This window comes from Nuphar pumila, chromosome 17 (assembly GCF_984573655.1).
Source record: "Nuphar pumila chromosome 17, dmNupPumi1.hap1.1, whole genome shotgun sequence".
Taxonomy (NCBI): domain Eukaryota; kingdom Viridiplantae; phylum Streptophyta; class Magnoliopsida; order Nymphaeales; family Nymphaeaceae; genus Nuphar; species Nuphar pumila.
In genome coordinates this window covers 78,361,850-78,383,625 of record NC_143265.1, presented here as the reverse complement: position 1 = coordinate 78,383,625, position 21,776 = coordinate 78,361,850, and the positions used below count along the sequence as shown (strand labels likewise).

General features: G+C 40.6%; 1 protein-coding gene and 1 pseudogene across 2 annotated transcripts; both read left to right on the top strand.

Annotated features, from left to right (window-relative positions):
- Window positions 1-11,439: 11,439 nt before the first annotated feature.
- On the top strand, window positions 11,440-14,603 carry LOC149812359 (histidine kinase CRE1 pseudogene; annotated as a pseudogene). The gene is made up of 4 exons (XR_016428497.1): window positions 11,440-13,316; window positions 13,468-14,023; window positions 14,100-14,333; window positions 14,430-14,603. The product of XR_016428497.1 is annotated as a histidine kinase CRE1 pseudogene (transcript).
- A 24-nt stretch (window positions 14,604-14,627) lies between these two features.
- Window positions 14,628-21,687, top strand: LOC149812358 (histidine kinase CRE1-like). Its single transcript, XM_089993035.1, has 9 exons — window positions 14,628-14,650; window positions 15,639-15,857; window positions 15,937-16,123; window positions 16,204-16,255; window positions 16,349-16,578; window positions 17,208-17,306; window positions 17,392-18,107; window positions 18,903-19,412; window positions 20,897-21,687. The coding sequence occupies exons 1-9, from the start codon at window positions 14,628-14,630 to the stop codon at window positions 21,156-21,158; spliced, it is 2,298 nt and encodes a 765-aa protein (XP_089849161.1). The 3' UTR covers window positions 21,159-21,687.
- Window positions 21,688-21,776: the final 89 nt, after the last annotated feature.

Here is a 21,776-nt window from a genome sequence, read left to right as displayed (position 1 = left end):
GAATCGGGTCTTTACCCTTAGCAGGTGTGAAACTTGAATCCTGCATTTCTTCAAAATCAATATTTTGAGATGCATCTATCCCAACATAACCACTTTCCAAAAATCTTGCTTTATTTCTTTCCACTATCTGTAGTATATGAGATGGACAATAAAACCTAAAGCTCTTTGACCTTTCTAGATAACCAATGAAAAATCCACTAGTCGTCCTCAGATCAAAAGCTTTTATGTGTGGGTTATATAATTTAGCTTATGTCGAACATCCCCATATGTGCATATATGACAAAGAAGGTTTCTTACTTTTCCATAACTCGTAAGGAGTTCTTTGAACAACCTTCATAAGAACCTTATTTAAAATATGCACTGTTGTCCTAAGAGCTTCACCCCACAAGGTCAAGGGTAGGTTTGAGTGATTCAACATCGCTCAAACCATTTCTTTAAGCGTACGGTTTCTTTTTCAGTTACACCATTCCGGTAAGCACTACCATGCATGGTATACTGAGGTACAATGCCTTTCTCTTTAAGAAACTGCGTTAATGGCCCTTCCTTTTGTCCCATCTCAATAAAGCGACCAAAATATTTGTCACCTCTATCAGACCTGACAACCTTAATAAGTTCATCGGTTTATTTCTCTACTACTTTCTTAAAGTCCTTAAAAACCTGAAAGACTTCTGATTTTTCAAATAATAAGTACAGATACATATATCGTGAGTAATCATCTATAAAGGCAACAAAATACTTTTCACCCGTATAACACGATAAAAAAGGGTCGCACACATCAGTATGCATTATCTCTAACTTTTCATTATTGTGTTTGGCATCTTTCTTATATAGATTAGATTGTTTAGCCTTTATGCAGTCAACACATGGCTCTATATTCATAAAATCAAAGGATCCAAGAATTTTCTCTTTCACGAGTCTTTAGACTCTCTCTTTCGATATGTATCCTAACCTCTGATGTCAAAACAAATATGATTGATCGTCTTTTAGGTCATGTTTATTGTCAATCATTGTGTTCAAAATGGAGTGAGATTCTCGAATTTGAAATTTGGTTGTTAATTGATACAAACCATCACACATATATGCAGAACCTATATTCATTGATTTTTTCATAATAATAAGCTTGGAATTTTCAGATTTAAATATAAAGCCAAACTTATCAAGTTTTGAAATTAAAATTAGGTTCCGACTATAGGATGAAATATAAAATATATCGATCAAATCCAATATGAATCTCGACTCCAACACAATTTTGCAGGTCTCAACGTTCTTGACATGCGAACACATCTTATTTCCTGAGAAGATGTTTCTTTCATGCTCTATTATTGGTATCCTCTTATTCAGAAATGCATGTAAAGAGTTGGCAATGTGTACCGTAGCACTATAATCAATCCACCAACTATGCAATGGAACATGAATTAAATTTCACTCATGACAAACAAATGACTCATTACTTTTATTTTTTAGCCACTTCTTATACTTCAAACAGTCCATCTTCTTCTTGCAGAAGAAACACTTTATAGAAGAGCCTCCTGACTGAGATTTAGCTTTCGCCTGAGAGTTTGAACTCACCCCAACGACTTTCTTCTGATTCTTTCTTTTGAAGAAGTTTTTCTTTGGCCTCGACCTCTGTTTATTCTTATGAGAGGCCATATGTGCACTTGGCACCCTCTCACCCTTCAATCTCTCATCTTCTTCAACACACTTGGCCAAGAGGTCTTTAAAAGATCACTCATCATTATGTATGTTGTAGGAGATTTTGAATGGTCCATACTCAGTAGGTAACGAGGTTAAGATCAGATAAAGCAAGACGGAGTCAGAGATGGTGAACTTCATATCATTCAATTGAGTCACACTACAAGAAAATCGTGGATTAGCGACGGACTATATCCATCGCTAAGCCATCGCTAAACTGTTTAGCGATGGATAGCGCCCATCACGAATTTTTGTTCGCTAATTAGCGAAAAAACTTATATGTCGTTACTTCCATCGCTAATTTGCGATAGATTAGCAACGAACATTATCCGTCGCTAATCCGTCGCTAAATTTTAAAAACAAAATAAAAAAAAAGTGATCCATGTCGGGCGGTATTCCGACAACAATAAGTCAGACTTGTACCGCACCCAACAGGCACTGCACAGAACAACAACTCTGCCTCGTCGCCGGACTTGTACCATCCTTCGTGAACCGGTGCTCTCCAGCATGCGCTCCAGCGTCGCTGTACTCCGTGAACCGGCGTCATCGTCCTCCGTGAACCGGCGTCGCCGTCCTCCGTGAACCGGCATGCTCTCCGGCGTCGTCGTCCTCCGTGAACCAGCATGCATGCTCTCTAGCGTCGCCGTCCTCCGTGAACTGGCATGCATGCTCTCCGACATCGCCGTCCTTCGTGAACCAGCGCGCTCTCCGACGTCGCCGTCCTTCGAAGAAGTCAGTTTAAATCGAGCGAGGTCGGTTTAAATTTCGAACGGGGAGGGAAAATTTTGCGCTCAGTTTAAATCGAAATTTAGTGACGGATTTATCGAGGGATTTTTTTCGTCGCTAAATAGCGATGGATTAGCGACAGAAAAATTCCCTCGTTAAATCCGTCGCTAAAATGTTTTTTTGTATTGAGAATTAGCGTCAAAAAAATTGGTGTCGCTAATCCATTGCTAAGTAGCGACTGTTTAGCGATGAAAGTTTTTCATCGCTAATCCGTCGCTACTTAGCGACGGATTCATGAAGAAAGTTTTCTTTAGATAATCTGTCGCAAATTTACGACGAAAAAAATCCGTCACAAATTTCTGTCGCTAATTAACATTTTTCTTGTAGTGTCACAATATTTCTCATTTCCAAAATATGTTGTCGGATGTGACTATTGCCAATATATTTCATAGACACTAATTTGGACATGAGCGTATTGGCCCTTGCCTTATTAGAAGTGATGAATTGAGCCTCAATGGCTCCCAAAAAAAATTTCACTATCCTGTAGTGAGGAATAACACCTCGAATATTCTTAGTCACTCTTGATTGCAGAAGTAACAAGCTAAGTCTATTCGAACGTTCTCACTTCTCAGAGGTAGCCTTCTATTCGGTTGTGATCTGCTCTATAAGAGCGGGAGGTTCGTCAATTCTAAAAGCCAGATCTATATCCACATAGCTCAAAGTGAATAACACAATTTCTTTTCAATCAAAAAAATTTGATCAGTCTAAAAGGGGGATATTACTAGAACCATCGATAAGGAATGAACCAGATACAACAAAAAACGAAAATAAAAAGACATTACTATTATTGCTGAGACAAGACTCATGATGAAAAGGTAAAAAGTGAGACTCTTTATTTTTACCTTTTCTAAGACAAGCATAGTTGAGTCATTATCGTTCCAGTTTGGTGAAAACGATAATACTCATATTTGCTTCGTCTCTTCAATTCTCAAGGAATTGACTTCAGTTGGTAAAACTAGCAGATCATGTAACCAAAGACAACTCATGGGTACGAACATGCTTCATAGACTGGAATACATATCTACTATTACACCCTGTATGAATTTAAAACACAACAACCGACCTTTGGGTAGAATCGATGTCTCATAAATTACACACAATCATAATAACGAATCTTAATACGGTCTAAAGAATCCTTAATCAACATAATTCAGATCACTTTGGTAATTACATGAATCGATCAATCAAGATCTTTTACCAAAAATATATTCGTATTCTGGACCATGCCCATGCACACATTTTAATGCATGTATATTCATAACAAAATATACTTTATATCATCAAAATACAAGTTCATGCTTCAACTTATATGCATAAACTAGTTTTGATAATAAAATGTCATGAATTTAGTCAGAATTCATGCCTAAAACATTATGCATAACTTAACCAATATAAAACACATGAATTAACATGTAGAAGTCATGCATTCTTTAGAATAGGCACTTTATAAAGCATGAAAAATAATAAAAGCATGCTTATATGGGTAAAACTCAAAGTTTTCAAGCAGGAACCGGTCTGTAAACACCTCGAACCGGTCTGAAACAACCCTAAACCAGTCATCTAAGCCTTAGAATGACTGGTTTAGGGTTGTTTCAGACTGGTTCGAGGTGTTTACAGATCGGTTCCTGCTTGAAAACTTTGAGTTTTACCCATATACTGGTTCTGAACCTGATAAACCGATGCACAACATGAACAAAAGCTCATAAAACCCTATAACTGAATGAGAAAATCTCTATATTTTCTTAGATTCATGAAAATAGGGTCTCTAAATCTCAGAACTGGTGAAATAACTGAAAGGAACTGGTCAAAAATGGCGATGAACCGATCCCAAAAAGGGCCGCATTAGTCCCTGATCTGGTTCAGGTGTAAACAGTATATGGATCCTATTACGGATCCAAATAAGATCTGGGTCTGACCAGATCCAAAGAGGATTCGGGTCTGACCCGATCCAAAATTGGATCTGAGTCGTCCAGATTAGATTCAGACCTGATGGGTCCAGATCATAACCCGGTCCAAATAGTTTTGGATCTTAAACCTAGTTCAACCAGATCAAACCAGACCCGAAACCAAATGAGTCTAGTTTCGATCCAATCGTGTCAGATCCGATCACCTATCCAAAGCCCAAATGGATCTGGACCTAACTAGGGGATCAAATCCTAAGTTCGATCCAAAACACTGGTTCGGACCTAGACCCGCTACTAAATGGGTCTAGGTCCACAAAATCAGACCCAGACCTGGATGCCTTATGGGTCTGGGTTCGGTCCTGGGACAAAACCGCAAACCGGATCCATGTGGATCTAGGCAAACTCGATCTGGGTCAGAATATCTGGTCTGACCCGGATTACCCCTTTAAGAAAAACCAAAAAGTGTGTTCAGTTTCTAAGAAACTGACACTCATGTTCATCCTCAATGGTGACTCATGTCGCATGTCTCTGCCGGTGACCCACGTCGTTAGGTTACTCAGGGCGACATTGAAAACCCCATCAACCCCAATGGTCTGAGGAGGAAAAATAGATTCATCATCCGTTCAACAGCAGACACCGGTGGCAGACGTTGCCTTGGTGATGATCAGAGTAGCCACCGACTTTCGTGATGGGTGGCCTAATCTAGAGACTCCCCGACGACGGCAGATCTCAGCCCAATGGCTAAGGAAAATAGGGAAAGAAAAGGGTAAAAGGGGGGGCGGGTTTAAAACCCTTGTTGCCGCACATCATCGGTCGGAAGCCGACGATCTAGCAAAAACATTCCCCCCTCCGATGACGTTCTGTGTCGACCCCAGCGTCGGTCGACCACCCTGCAACCCAATGACGTACGTAAAACCCTTAAGTTGACTAGTTTTTTTATCTTCTGTTGATGCCGGTGATGTCGTCCAATAATCAACGAGCCACTTCACCTCATGGCGACGAGCTACCGAAAAGAAAAAATATTGTCACCCCACGGCAATAGTTACCTGCAATTGACGACCTGCAGTCGACCATCTGCATCCAGTGCCACTGGCGAAATCGTCAGCGACCACTGGCTTTCAAAAACTATTCCGGCGACAAACAAATGACTGGAAAAAAAATTTGTTGTTGCCAGGAATAACAGTGGCCTCACGACGACAGTCGCCATCTACTGGCGACCTATGTAAACGGGCTATCGAGAAACACTGTTGCCCCACGACGATAGTTTCAGTGTGTAGCAATGGCGACAGACTATCAAAAAAATAGTCACCTCATGGTGACTGTCGTCGTCGACCTACGATCCACATCCCCATGGCAATAGTTACAGTTGATTCGCAACACAAAAAAATTGTCAGTAGGCCCAAGCCTACAACAGAAATGCATAGTGTGGGCCCATAACCCAATACTGGCGTGTGGCGCCCCAAACCCCAACCTTAAAAAAACATTAGATTTTCTATGGATTTTTTTTTGAAAGGTTTTACTGAAAACAGCAGAAACAAGGTGTAAAGAAGGTGGCAAGGCCACAAGTCTGAACGGTCACAGGTAAGTACAACAAAAGTAACTAACAATGTAAATAAAGGTACAACCACAAGTATCAATGGGGTATACAACCCGACAGTTTTAAAGTTATGAAATGTGATAGTACAAAAATCCCAATAATAGGGAATGTATCCCAACAAAAGCCCAAAACCATTGGGACAGGATCCGCAGCTAAGTGTGGGTCCTCAAGCCTCCACCGTGTGTCGTTGCATCAACACTGTGTCATACCTCTTGATGAGGAATTTATGCCTCATGGTCCCGCGGGGTACGCAAAACGAAGACTTAGACTGCCCATCCACGTGCTCAGCCTCACGCGGCTAACAAGATCACCTCGCTCGCGAAAGCGATCATAACACCATATTATTTCTTTTCTAGTTTAGGGTATAGTCACACATGAGTTCACTCACGACAGAAGGGCCTTTGCCGAGAGATTCCAACTGAGTCCAAAGATTACAAATCATATTTACTCATACCCTATGGTGTTTAGACTTGCACATCAATCTTTTCATTTCATGAAATGCACTTTGTGCGCTCACCAATGCCTCAATCAATGTATCAATCGAGGTACGCACTACTCAATACGAGTGTCAAGATGTGCTACGTGGAAAGTGAAATTAAATACCACATGATTTTCTATCATTTGCACAAACATAAGGAACAGAGGCATTATACAATTTCATTTTTGAGAGACAAGATAATGTGCGTGTGAGTGTACAGTTTCATACATATGAAATTTCATCGATTTCATCACTCAAGTAGTCGAACTAAATCATTACGATTGGCACTTTGCGTAACATGAGACCGTTCTCATAGAGAAAACTCATGATTTGGAGTACTCATGTGTTGAGATTGAAATCTACAATATTCTCAACTTATAGGAATAACATTAGCATTTCCACGGTTTGGGGTGTCGTACCTGCGGACCCGAAGCGAAACATTGGACAATGTTCGCGACTCAAAACCACTTAGGCTCCAAACATATGAGGTTAGCAACAGTGCTTCCCTTCGAACACAACTGGTCAACCAAAGCGGAAACTGAGGACAGTGTGAGGTCCCACTACGGATCTATCGACAAGAATTTTGGGACATCCGACAGGACGGTCGAAAAATAAACACTATGTAACTCATACCCATTTCGGAGTGTAAAATATTTGTGGAAACACGGCGAAATACAGGAGTGCCACAAGTCCATTTAGTCGCACCGAAACACCCAACTATCAATATATATATATATATATACATGTATATACATATTTATGTGTCTAAACATACATGTCCACCTGTATATACATGTTACATGTATATACACACGTGCTCCAGTGCAGCCAGCTAGCCGATTGCTTGCAACACATTAAGTGTGGGATCAATATACAATTTGTTGAGTAGGGAGTGAAATAAAATAAATAAGACCGCTTATGCAAATCGGCTAGAATAAGAGGGTGTCGCAACAAGCCTAAGCACCAACAAACAAGGAATATAAAAAGGAAAATCTCATCAAAGCTAACAGCAAGAAAAAAAAGTTTGATACTATCTAACTCGAATTTCAGATGGAGGAGTAAGAAATCTATATAAGATATAGCCAAAAATATGTAATCGTGCAATCCCACAATCGTAACACAACCTCTTGATCACCTCAAATCAAGGTGCGAAAACAAAAACGACCTAGGTAGAACCAACATGAGTCTAAAAAATATATATATGAGGTCAGAAATCTCAAATCGCACAAATCTGGTGTTATAGATACCCATTCTACAGAAAATACTAAAAAAAAGAGAATCCCAAAAATCAGATGCAACTCCAAGAATCATAATTCTTGTTTCGATGGACTTTTAACTGCCTACCCTAATCGATTGATACCCCAACGAGAATATATATATATATATATATATATATATATATATATATATATATATATATATATATATATATATAAAAGATAAGAGAAATTGGGGGAACAACTCACCCGAATGAACCATCACGGCCAGCAGAAAAGAAGGCCCCGACAGTGGCTAGAGCACCCGACAAAGAGAGGGATTTGAGTGAGGAGCGATGAACGGGAGCAACGCATGAAACCCCAATGGTGGGGAGGTAGAGATAGGCAACAAACAGGCAAAGACGGCCTCCAGTCGATGCCCGAACGGAGAACAAAGTGAAGCCTGACGACAGCAACAGAACCTGCTCGTGTACCTGGCCAGCACTCAAACGGAGAAGAAACGCAGGAGAGAGTAGGGAAGACGAAGAGGAATACAAGGGAAAGAAAAAAAGAGGGATGCAGAAGAAACATCAACGAGGTGGGGCGGTGACGACACCCGACTCTGGCCAGTTTTGGAACAGGGAAAGGAAGGAGGAGGAAGATGGTTCGGAGGCTGTGCACAATGAGGGAAAACAAAAGAATGGAAAAAAAAAAGGTTAGCATTAGGTTTTACGAGGGTGAAACGTCGGGTCTGGATCAAACCCGATTTGGGTCTAGTTCGGGTACGACCCAAGGAACCTAAATAACTAAATAAAAAAATAATAATTTATACAATACAAAGAGAAAAGAAAATCTATATATAATAAAATAAATAAAGTAAATAAAATAAAAATAACACCAAAACTAAGACTACTTGGTGGTTCATAGTCTTAACTTAGATGAAATTTGGTTTAAAAGAAATAATTTATTAAATTAAAATATTTATCATAATCATTTCTGTGACCAAAATACCCTTTTCACCAAATTGTTCTAAAAAACATTAAAATGTATTTTGTTACGTTCAAAACACAAAACACTCCAATAATTTTATGCTCTTCTAAACAATAAGTTTTCATGACAATATTATATTTCAATTATATTTTACTTTCAAAAATTATTGAAATGACCATTTTACCTTTTTTTGTAATTAAGCAAATAAAACACCTAAAATTAACATTAAAAAGGTAGAAAGACATTTTTAACTTAAAGATAAAGCTAATTCTTTATTTATTTAATTTCTAAAAAAATTCTAAGTTTTACATAAACATTCCACAACCACCCTTCATGGAGAAATGTTTCTTATCAAAAAGTGTACTTAAAAAAAAAAAAAAACTCTCAGCAAAAAAAGGTCTCTTGTTTGAAAAAGTCAAAAGATCCATACCAATTTTTTTATTTTGTATCACTTTTCTTACATCTTTCTCTCTTACAAACGTGCCCTAATATAGTCATTTTTTTTTTCAGTAAAAGTCCTTGAGTGACTATGGTCCATGAAGCTCTAAACTTTCTATGGGTTTTGTTGGTGAAATGGTTTCTCCTTGGGCTTGATTAATCAAGTAAAATGAATCGTCAGTTGATCATCTTTCTTCTTATATTCTTTTTTTTATATCAGAATTTCATACAATAGCAATAAAATGCCATGAGATGGGCCAAGATACAAACTGGTGCAAAAACCATGCTCCAAACAGTGAACTGAAAACAACTTTCAACAACAATCATTTTGACCCAACCCGAACCGATTTGGCAACCATGGCTCTGCCAGCTTGAACCGTATGGAACAATAGGCCAATCTAATTTTGTAGCGATGCAATTACCACCGAACAAAAGTAAGGATAATCAGGCGCAATGAAATTGCACAAATTTAGTATGCTGCTGCACCCAATCACCCACCATCTTTGGGATACAACCTATCAGCCGTAGGATTCAACATCAGATGGCGGATAATCAGGTATAGTAACACACTTAAAGTATGCAATCACTTTGTACCTGACCTCGATTCGAGCAAAATGGAAGCTGGCATTAACTAGTCCGCGTCCACATGGCCAACACTTGTCCTTGGGGAAGCACCCAATCTGACCCACCAAGCCAACGGCATTTATATATTCAGCATAAAAATCAATGAACAGGATTCGATAAGATACGGTCCAGAACGGATCGGACCAAATTGGACATATGTGTCTTCAAGGCAATTCATGGTTGTGGTCCATGGTCACCCACACTGGCCCCACGATCATGTTGCAGACAGTGAAAATAATGGATGCGTTTGGTTGTTGGTAAATGGCTGTCAGCATCACGGGCTCGTCCATGGCACATGAGTAGGGGGTGGCAATCGGGTCAGGTCGACGGGTTGGCGGGTTAGAATACCTCAACACGGACATATGACCTTTTTATTAAAGAGGTCAGATGTGGCAAACACAAACATGACTTATTTATTAAACAGATAACCCGACACGACACGGTTAATCCGTTTAATAAATGGGTCAGGTCGACACAATTACACGACACAGTGACCCGTTTATTAAACGGGTCAACCTGATAACATAGACATGATAACCACACAGGGGCACACCACTGCGGGAAAGGAGAGGTCTCAGGCTCTTGGCTGTAGCTGGGTAGGAAGGCGTTAGGTGGGTCACTAAAGTGTAAAGTTAGGAGTTAGGGTTATATATATATATATATATATATATATATATATATATATATATATATATATATATATAAACAGGTTGTGGGTTGATCCGCCCACCTAACCCATTTATTAAACGGGTTGGCATGCCCCTAACACGAACACAACCCGTTTAATAAATGGGTTAAGCAGGTCGACCCATTTAAGCCAAACCCTAACCAGGCTAAGAAGCGGGTTGGAGGGTCGGGTCAGATTTTGCCATCCCTACACATGAGCAACGTCCACATGGAATCACGGAGTTCCCAACTTTTGCTTTGGCTTTTTTCAAATGATGAAAATGTCAATCCATCGAATTTTGGAGATAAATGAAGGGCTACCCCAAACTTGGGGATGTCAACAGGTCGGATTCAGATGGAAAAAAAATAAAATCAAATTGGATCCAACCTAATCAGATTCGCATTCGGAGTCGGATGAAAAAAAAAGACTGAATTATGATCTGATTAATCTCAAAAACACAATATTTACCTTTAGATACAAAATTAATATTGAATCCAAATCCAATTAGTCAGATCTAATGTTGGGTTACATCCAACCCGTAGACATCCCTAGCTCCACCTTTTGGCTAAGAGCAATTGTGGTTTGTCATTTGGCATGAGACACTATGGTTCAAAACTCACAAAAAAAAGTCACTTAGATTGTGTTTTTTCAAAGAAAAAATATAATTTTGTAAGCCAAATATAATAACTCCGGTCCACTGCCATCCCTATTTTGAGTCCCATGCATACCCAAAAAAGTGTGCCATGCGATGGCATCAAAGTGATTGGCATCCCATTAGTACATGTTTTGGATGCCGTTCATTTTGAGATCGACAACATCCAGAGGTGCTCTCACGAAATACCGTCAGAGCATACTATGACTATGACCTGATCCCATCTCTCTTTTTTTTTTTACGTTTTTTTGTTGGGAGATCGTTGTCGTTCATTCAAATGATCAACGGCAGCCAGCGAGAGCCAGCAACCGCTCTTGCTTCCCGTGTTTGGAAAGTAGGAACCGGAGAGTAATCTGAAGGATATTCAGTGCTCTTCATGAATCAATATTTTTCAGAGCTACTTTGAATTGTTTGAGAGAAAAGGAATCGTAGAAATCAGTAAGAAAGGAAAACTGAGACTGGAAATTCCCTTCAAATCCCTGTTTTGGATTCGTTGACGGAGAAGAGATTATTGTTAAATCCTGAAAGGTATTCCGGCCAAATGAGAAAATTTTTGCGTTTTACTGAGAAGGATCGAACCATGAGAACGAATCTATAGGGATATCACCTTCTTCGGCCAATGAATTCCTTGAAAAATCTAAATTTGTCGTTACTTCTAACTCGTTTTGCATCAATTCCACCCGATTTCCCATGAGAATCTGCTTCGGAGAGCTATCTTGGAGTTGAGATGTGATACGGTAGCGAGGATTCTAAGAAGAGAGATCGATCGGCTTGCGATCGAGATCAAATTTTGATTTTTGATGTGTTGCGAATCTTCTGGAACAAGACGGAATCGATCGCTCGGATTTTTGTGTCAGAATGAAGTTTTTAGGGGCGTTCGATTACGGAGGCGATCAGATTCCGATCGGAAGGAGAAAAGGAACGAGAATCAAATAGTTATGAGATCGGAGAGACGTTCAGAATTCGATCCCGTGGAACTCTTCGGGAACGAGAACAGATCGGTAATTGGGATTTGAATATCTTAGAGACTCTTTCAGAAGGTGATCAGATTCCGATCTCTTGGAACTTGCTCGGAGCGAGATGGAACGAAATCTGGATCTCTTGAGAACCTGACAGAATGCAGCTGAAAAATCCGGATTTCTGATCTTTGGGAGAGTGATTTTCTGGACTCAGATCGGATCGAAAGCGCGAAAATCACTTTTTCTTTCTTTCTTTCTGCCTTCTTGATCTTGAGAATGGATGCAAACTTCACGGACTAGTGCATGATCAATACGATCTAAACCACCAGAGATCGATCTGGGTTCAACCGAAACCCTGACCTGATCTCCATCTCCTCATGGCTCAAATCCGCCATCGGATTCTCTCCAATCGAAGAAAAGCTTCCGCGAATCTCAAACCCCTGAAGATGCGCGCTTGCCATAACCTCAAAATTCTCCTCGGAACGAAATCTTAACAGTAAGAAGCAGATCAACAATCAGATCAAAGTACGTGAAGGAAAGAAAGACGGATCAACGCAAAAGCAAGGAATCCACGCTCGGTCTCCGGCGACCAAATCCTATCCGGTAATCCTAGATTCCCGCCCTCTGTTAGAGAGAGAGAGCAACTGCAAATCTCCCGAAGGGCCCCTCAACCACCACCACAAGGCGCTCGCAGTTTGCAGAAAAGCCGCCGCTCCCTAGTTGACATTTCGAAGGGAGGGCATGTGCAACTCACTCCGGCCTTATACTCGATTACAGAAAAGAAAAAAGAGGAAAAATGAAGAAAGGTAGAAGAAGAAGAGAGGAAGTCAATAAAGAAATGGTTGATTGCTAAAAGGGTTGGGCAGTGAGGAATAGTTTAATGACGACGACCATTTGCGATCACAGTAGCGAATCTCCCAAATATCCAAAAAAATCGATTTTTGTGTGGAAAATATGGCTTGGGGGGGAGGGGCACAGACGAACAGATGGCGACCACCTTAATAATAAAAATAATGGCAACAACAACGACAACGGAAACAAAAAACACAGGAGGGGCCCATACTTCCACATCAAAAAGATTTTGCGTGATACTGACGAACGTGATCCAATGAGTGCCATGACGTTTACCCCCTCTCACCATCATCTTCCCCTCACCCACATGACCCAAGAAGAAATAAAAAGGAGACAGAAAAACAAAAGCGAAAAAAAGTTCTTTTTTCGTCGATGGGTTTATGGTGACGATGGTGGTCTTTCAGAAATTGCAGATTCCGTATTTTGAGACGCAGGAAGATGGTTTCTCGATACCCATCTCTGGAATACAACTCCTCATCTGGTACTTTCTTTCTCTAGACTTGCTTTTCTGCGGTTTCTTTAATGGCATTCATGGTCTCATGGAGAGTGTTTGGTAGCAGGAACGCCGTATTCCTTCTTTTCTTTTCATGGGCACGCCCAAGATTTTCTTTTTGTAAATTAACCTTGCACAGATTTCGAAGGGGAGATGCGCCGAGCTGAATGCGTCTGAGTTTCTGCCGCCCTTTCCACGCGTAACTCTGCTGCAGTGTCAGACTGCCGAAAGGTAGTGGTCCTCGAGTCGGGCGTCTCTTTGTCTCTCGCCAGAGTTCAGGCGATGGGTGGAATTTTGACCGGGGGGAGACCCGAGGACTAGATATGAGGAGGAGGTGGGGAAGCGCGGCGGGCGAGAGGATGGCGCCGTCGGCAAAGAGCCACCGGCACGCACTGACCTTCCGGTGGTGCAGGAGGGCTGAGGAGGAGGCGAAGGGCGCGGCGAAGTCGCCGGTGTCCCGACCGCTCAGGTCGCTCATCGGCTGGATACTCTTCTTCGCGGTGGTCTCGCTGCTTATCTACTGCTACTTCGACGCCGATGGGGTAAAGACGAGGAGGGAGTCGCTCGCGGGGATGTGCGACGAGAGGGCGAGGATGCTACAGGACCAGTTCACGGTCAGCATGAACCACGTCCACGCCCTCGCCATCCTCGTCTCGAGCTTCCACCACGGGAAGAGCCCCTCCGCCCTCGACCAGGTTCCGCTTGTTTCTTGTTCCTCATATTATGGTTAAATGGGTGCTCTGTTTTCTCACTCTTCTTTTGGTAGTGCAGAAGACGTTTGCGGAGTATACTGCGCGAACGGCGTTCGAGCGGCCGTTGCTGAGCGGGGTGGCGTACGCCCAGAAGGTGGTGCACTCAGAAAGGGAGATGTTCGAGCGGCAGCAGGGGTGGACGATCAAGACAATGAAGAGGGAGCCCTCGCCCGTGCAGAACGAATACGCGCCTGCCATATTCTCGCAAGAGACAATTTCTTATATCGAGTCGCTTGACATGATGTCCGGTGAGGTAATTGTTTTTATTCTTGATCCGGTTTTCTGGCTTTTCATCTCGATTTTGGATGGGGGGAGAAGTTCTGATGGTGGTATGGTGGTGGTGTTTCAGGAGGATCGTGAGAATATCGAGAGGGCGAGGGCGACCGGGAAAGCGGTCCTTACGAGCCCTTTCAGACTGCTGGAATCTAAGCACCTCGGCGTCGTTCTGACCTTTCCGGTGTACAGCTCGAGCCTTCCGGCCCACACGCCGGTGGAGCAGCGTCTTCGATCTATTGTAGGGTGAGTTGGAATTTGACATTGCTTAGTGATGAATGAGCTGGTTGTAGTGAAGTGCGAGGAAGTTTAAGTAGATATGCTTAGTTGGTTGGTCGATCTCTCTGCTCCTTGGATGTTAAATTCGTTTTTCTTTTTTCCTTTTTGTTAGTCAATATGGACAAACCCACCCACCTGCAAAATTAAAACCCCTCCTAAAAAATGTGAAGAAACTCAGTTGGATTCGAATCGGAGAGATTTCTGCCGTATATATACAGTGATCACATTTGCATACCCTGAAACAGCATCTTTTACATTGGTTAAAATGGTGGCGTTGCTCTGTTCTGAATGCTCATTAATGCGAGGAGGCTAAACTTCTGACGCCATAAGAGAATTTGTAAACATGTTTTTGTATCCCCATGCAGGGATCTAGAAGATCCTCAATTACAACACTGACTGGTGATTACCAGAGAGAAGAAAAACATAATATCCATCCTGTCTAACAGTGACCAAATGGTTGTGTGGCCATTTCTCAGTTTTGATAGCACATTGCATTGTTAATCAGGTTATGAACTCAGGGTAGGACCACGTTCAATCAGGGTGGATTATGGAATGTTTATGAGCAGTATTAGTGATGTTTACTTAAAAGAAATGTTTAATGTTCGAGTGACATTGTCCCGACTTCTATTTGGGTAGGACCAAGCATGTATGAGATTTGGTGGCAATGATGCTACTAGTATTATGATGACACTGCTAATTGCAAGGAACATTTCTGCTGGGTTCCAAATGGTTATTTCTATGCGTTTGTTTTGTTGGGCCCTTAATTTTCTCTTTTTAGTGTCATATGATTTAGTTTGATATCACTTTTCAGTTTTCACCAAGTTTAAACTGCGGCAATTTAGTTGTAGAAAAGCAAAATAGAATGACTTTTCAAATTCACAATGATTATTCCAATAATTTTGCAAGAATTATGGTTATTTTAAAATTCTTTCGATACTAATATTGGTGAATATATACACACATCTGCTCGGCTGACTGCTGAAGATCACCTGTTTTTGCTTGATAGATACCTTGGCGGAGCATTTGATGTTGAGTCACTTGTTGAGAACCTACTGAGGAAGCTTGCTGGGAATGAGGCCATTGTGGTGAATGTGTATGACATTACCAATAGTTCAATGCATTTGATCATGTATGGACTGCAAAATCCAGATGGTGACATGTCACTCACCCATTCCAGCATGCTTGACTTTGGAGACCCCTTCAGAAAGCACCTGATGATTTGCAGGTGGTTCATCCAATGATCTATTCGTGGTTTCACTTATGATGTTATTTGGTACTATGTTTCTTTTGCATCTCCTGTACAGATACCTTCAGAAGCCTCCCCTTCCATGGATGGCAATCATGTCTTCATCTGGAGTCTTTGTGATAGCTGTGTTGGTAGGGTATATACTATATGGAGCTGTCATCCACATTGCTAAAGTTGAAGAAGACTACCACAAGATGGCAGAACTGAAGGTTCAAGCTGAATCTGCTGATGTTGCTAAATCTCAGGTGCCAAACCTGTTGACTGGCTGTTTTTATTGTTCTAGTTCCGGATTCATGGTTTGATTTTTCTTGTTTGCCATTTGCAGTTTCTTGCGACAGTTTCACATGAGATCAGAACACCAATGAATGGGGTTCTAGGTATGGTATGAGTTTTCTACAAGTGTTTGGTTATTTGGGCATACCCTTCTTTCAATGTGATTTTGGCTCTTAACTTTTCTTTTTCTCCTGCAGGGATGCTCCAGATTCTTCTAGACACAGATCTAGATTCAACTCAAAATGATTATGCTCGAACTGCTCAGGCCAGTGGGAAAGCATTGATAACTTTGATAAATGAAGTCCTCGACAGGGCAAAAATTGAATCTGGCAAGTTAGAGTTTGAGGCTGTTCCCTTCGACCTACGATCCATTCTTGATGATGTTCTTTCATTATTTTCTGGCAAAGCTAGAGATAAAGGCATTGAGGTAATGTCATCACCAGTATGTTGAAGTTAATATCATCACCAAACCGCGATATGAGAAATTTGATATATTGAATCTAAGAAACTTTGATACCAACCCATGCAATTGGATCTGTTTTTAACTTAGTGCACTGTAGATTATGTCATTTTATTACTGATGTGCAATCTAATCCTGGCCCAGAATTTTTTCTGCAATTCCTTACATGGACAAGTGAATTCCCATTTTGTCATTTTGCTGCTTATGTGTAGCCTAATTTTGGCCCAGAATTATTTCTCTAATCACTTGTATCGACAAGTGAATTCACATTTTTAATCCCTTTTCACATTTCTAGTTGTAAACAGATCCAGGATGCTGTTAAATGTACCCCTTGGTTCTTTCTCTCTTTCTCTCTCTCCATACATACTTATGGGGTGTTTTCGTAATAGTTGCTTTCCTCTTTTTTCTTTTTTGTTTATGTAGTCAGGTATACTTATACAGAGTTATCACAATAGTTGCTTTCCTCTTTTTTCTTTTTTGTTTATTTAGTCGGGTTGTTCTCTGTGTGTGTGCGTTTCCTATTTCATATGTGGCTGCTGTCACTTTCTGTTATCTCATGCTCTATGTCCTTTATAATCATTTGGCAAAGTATATAGCTAGGTGTATTTGTATCCAACGAAGTTCCAGAAATACTCAATGGTGATCCAGGAAGATTCCGGCAGATAATCACCAATCTTGTTGGGAATTCAGTTAAAGTATGTCTCTTTTTCATGCTTGCCCTGCTGGTTGAAAACTGCCATTATTCCAATGATTCTGTCTTATTATTTTGAGCTTTTGCAGTTCACTGAACATGGCCATATATTTGTTCAAGTGCATCTGGCAGAACATGCAAAATCTTTGGTAGATGCTAAAGTTGGAGCAAGCTCAAAAAGAGCACCAACAGATTTGGCTGTTTCATCAGGCTATCTTTTCAATACGCTGAGTGGATTTGTAGCTGCTGATGACAGAAACAGTTGGGAAACGTTCAGACTGTTGTTACCAGATTCAGAAATATCATCTGACACTTTGGGGGAGTGTGCAGCCACAAACACTACATCCAATAATGTGACTTTGATTGTTAGTGTGGAGGATACAGGGATTGGAATTCCTTTACATGCCCAAGACCGCATTTTCATGCCCTTCATGCAGGCTGACAGTTCAACATCCCGTACATATGGAGGGACAGGGATTGGATTGAGCATCAGCAAATGCCTAGTCGAGCTCATGGGTGGGCAAATAAACTTCATTAGTCAGCCACGTATTGGAAGCACCTTTACTTTTACTGTTGTTTTCAATAGATGTGACCGAAGCTTAGTGAATGATCTAAAGATCCCTCTATTTGAGGCACTACCTATGGGCTTCAAAGGTGTGAAAGCTATCATAGTTGATAGCAGACCTGTCAGAGCAGCTGTAACTAAGTACCATCTTCAAAGACTTGGTATGGCTGTTGAGGTTGTGAGCTGTATGAAAATGGCAATCCATGCAGTATCTGGACAAAATGGTTACACAAGAAGTGGGTATGCCTTTTACATTGTTAACATTTAGATTCTGCTATTCCTTTCATGAATCAATTTTTTCCGACACTTGGCTACAGGCTTGTAGTATTTACATTAAATCTGGCAACACCTAAATCTTGTCTTCCACAGGGCTTTCTTTCCTAATAATGCTATAGTGTGTGGTGGACTTAGATGTAGCTTCCATCGACTTCTTTGTTCTTGTTCTTTTTTTTAAGGAGCACCCGACCAATGCTCATTTACAAAATTGTCAATAGTTTCCCATTTATTCAATAGAGGCTTCTGGATTCATTAACATAAATAGAACTCTAAATTGCAGGAAATATTCTATGTTTTGTTACTTTATAGTTATGGCCACATAAATAGAACTCTAAATTGCAGGAAATATTCTATGTTTTGTTACTTTATAGTTATGGCCATGCTCTGCCAAGTGTCTGTAGAAATTGTTTTCCAAAGCTGATTATCATTTTGAACTTCTGCACAATTTTTAGAATTTCAACTTGTTTTCTGTAACTTCAACCCTTCAGGTTGAAAAGACCTCCATGCTTAACAAATGAAAATAACAAAATTCCAAGGTTGTGGGCACATTATAATCAGTTCTTTCTACAGCTACGAGAAATGATTTGAAATCACCCTTGAACCTCTGGTGGTTCTTTGTTGGTTTTCATCCATTTAAATTCTGATGCACCTCTAGTTGTTTACTGAACATAAGAATTTAAACGGGTGATCCCCTCTTTACCCCGATCCCCACACCAAAACTCCTCGGCTGAAAATTTTACTTTTATACCATTTTCCCAGGCTATCATGGAGAAAAACAGATGTGATACTAGTGGAAAAAGAGACTTGGTGTCATGAGGTTGAACATGGCTTCTTTCAACACCTACAGGACTGCAAACAGAATGGCCGAGTGCTTGAAATGCCAAAGATGGTTCTTCTGGCAACCTCAATCAGTAATGCTGAGTCTGCAAAAGCCAAGGCAGTAGGTTTTGTCAATACTGTGATCATGAAACCTTTGAGGGCTGGCATGGTGGCAGCAAGCCTCCAGCAGGTCTTGGGTATTGGTAATATGCGACAGCAAGGGAAAGGGATTCTCAATGGAACTCCTTTTCTTAAGAGCCTGCTTTTCGGGAAGAACATCTTGGTGATTGATGATAATGGAGTCAATCGTAGAGTTGCTGCCTTTGCACTAAAGAAGTATGGAGCTAATGTAGAATGTGCTGAGAGTGGAAAAGCTGCACTCGCAATGCTTCAGATTCCACACAAATTTGATGCTTGCTTCATGGATGTTCAGATGCCTGAAATGGATGGGTATGCGTTTCCTTGCTTTCTAAGAATTTAGGTTTCTTATTTTCTTATTTTGAATTGGAATTTTCCTTCACCTTGAGATTGTCATGTACTTGTTGATTTCTCTTATCTATCATTGCATTGTTGGTTTATAAGGTCATCATCAGGAAATGGGATCGGGCTCTCCATGTCAGTGTTGATAGTACTATATGTGGCTAATAGTTATTTAGTATCTAACATGGGCCAATCATTGCCGTCCCTTGTTGAGTGTTGTCTAGAATGCAACTGGATGGACCATTAGGTACCGGGCAATATGGTCACGACCTCTATTTTTATCCTTCTTGGTGGTGGCTTGTGATGGATATGTAAATGTCTCTTGTTAATCCTATATAACATTCAAACTATGTAGTTGTTAAAAATTGTGATAAAATTCCAGAATGACAGTGAAATAAGTGTGTGACATGTTGACAGTATATGGTTCAAAATTTTCATTTTTTGTTGTGTACCAAAAAAAAGATATACACATGCTTGCAATGAGAGGAAGAGCTCTGGAGGGATAGTTTTTTGAAAAATTCATGGCAAACCGTTTAGATATATGTTAATCTACCATTTAACTCGCTTTTAATACAAGGAAAACACTGTTAAGTAGATTCTACCATGTGCATCAGATCTATGACTTCAGTTGATTGCTTAATGAACTGGTAGGGTCTGCCTAGCTCCGGGTTGTCTATCTAAAATTATGATGACCTTGAACACATTTACTAATGGCTAGCCCTAGTAGGCTGCCATTTGTCAAGCTTCAAATGGCATTTTGAGAGTTTACATGTTATTTTCACAGTGAGCTTTTTGTAATGAAGTGCTGAATAAGAGGAGTGATATCTTCAAGAGCAAACAAGAGAGCATGCACATACACAAATAGCCACTAATGGGCAAGATTACAACAAAACCTCAAAAGTGGTAAAACACCCAAAAGAAGAGGAAAAAATATATTCCACTCAAGAAGGCTTCAAAGAAGCATACTTACAATGGGGGAAAACCCCTTTATTTATAGGCACAAGGAGAGGACCCTTGGAAGGGCTCCTAAGGGACGTTGGAGCCCTTCCAACGGTCACAAATGTGACCGTCCCTTAAGGGGTGCATTTCCAAGGAAAAAGGAAAAAGAAAAGAAAAGGAAGGGAAAAAGGAAAAAGAATAAGAAAGTGTAAAAATATACATGGGGCGTGAAATAGTAAAATGACTATTTTACCCCTAGTGGATATTACAAAGGGAATACATATATTTATATATGTGTATGTATCATAATCTATATATAAAAATATATATACATATATATAGCATATTTTAACACTTTTCTGGTCACTGTGGGTCATAAGTCACTTTGGTCTAGAGCTATTGAGGACGGATGCTATATTGCAGGAGACTATATTGGAATGGTGGTCAGGGTATACTCTTCCATTATGTTTGCCAAATTTTGCTTCAAAAGTTCAACCTCAAAGTATTTATTGCAGGTTTGAGGTGACCAGGCGGATACGCCAGCTTGAGAGCCGGGCAAATGATCAGATCAGAATTGGATCAACATTGCATCCAGGATGGGTAAAGGTTGAATGGCACCTGCCCATACTGGCCATCACAGCTGATCTGATACAGGCCACTTATGAAGAGTGCCTGAAATGTGGAATGGATGCTTACATCACTAAGCCCTTTGAGGAGCAGCAGCTGTATCAAGCTGTAGCAAAGTTCTTTGATGCAAAACCAGTCCCGGACTCATAAAAACTCATGGAAGGAAAACACTGTCCACTGAGAGAACGGCGTGCTAGCTTGATTCTGCTCACAAGTATACCTCTTCCTCCTGCTTAAGCAAATAGAAACAAGGATTCGTGCTTACAGGGTTGGAGGAAACATGACTATCACTGTGTCAATGTACAATAAGCTGTCTGTACTCACATCCCAAGACTATTTCAGGCAGGTTGTAAATTCAGTGGATTCCTCTGTAATGCATGTAGAAGTCTTAAAGCTTGCTGCATGGAAGCAGGGAGCCCCGGGTGCTGAAGCGTTTCTGATATTTTTTATTCTTTTCTTAGGAGCTTAGCATAGTGTGAGATATGCGGAATGGTTCATAAAATTTTGTAAATGCAGTAATTTTTCAGCAGATGTTTCTTTATGTCCCGACTCCCGAGGGTTGTGGTAAGATTATGTGCAGAAAAACCCTTGGTCTGCACGTGCATGCTGTATTAAATTTTTTATGGTTCAGGACCATTTTTCTTCTTTTTAAGAGAAGTGCGAACAAGGAATTTCTTCTATAATATCCGAATTCTTGGTTTTATTTTGGATTTGGCTATTCTTAGTGGATGACCTTTCCACTTACTGATGGATCAAAGAAACACTCAT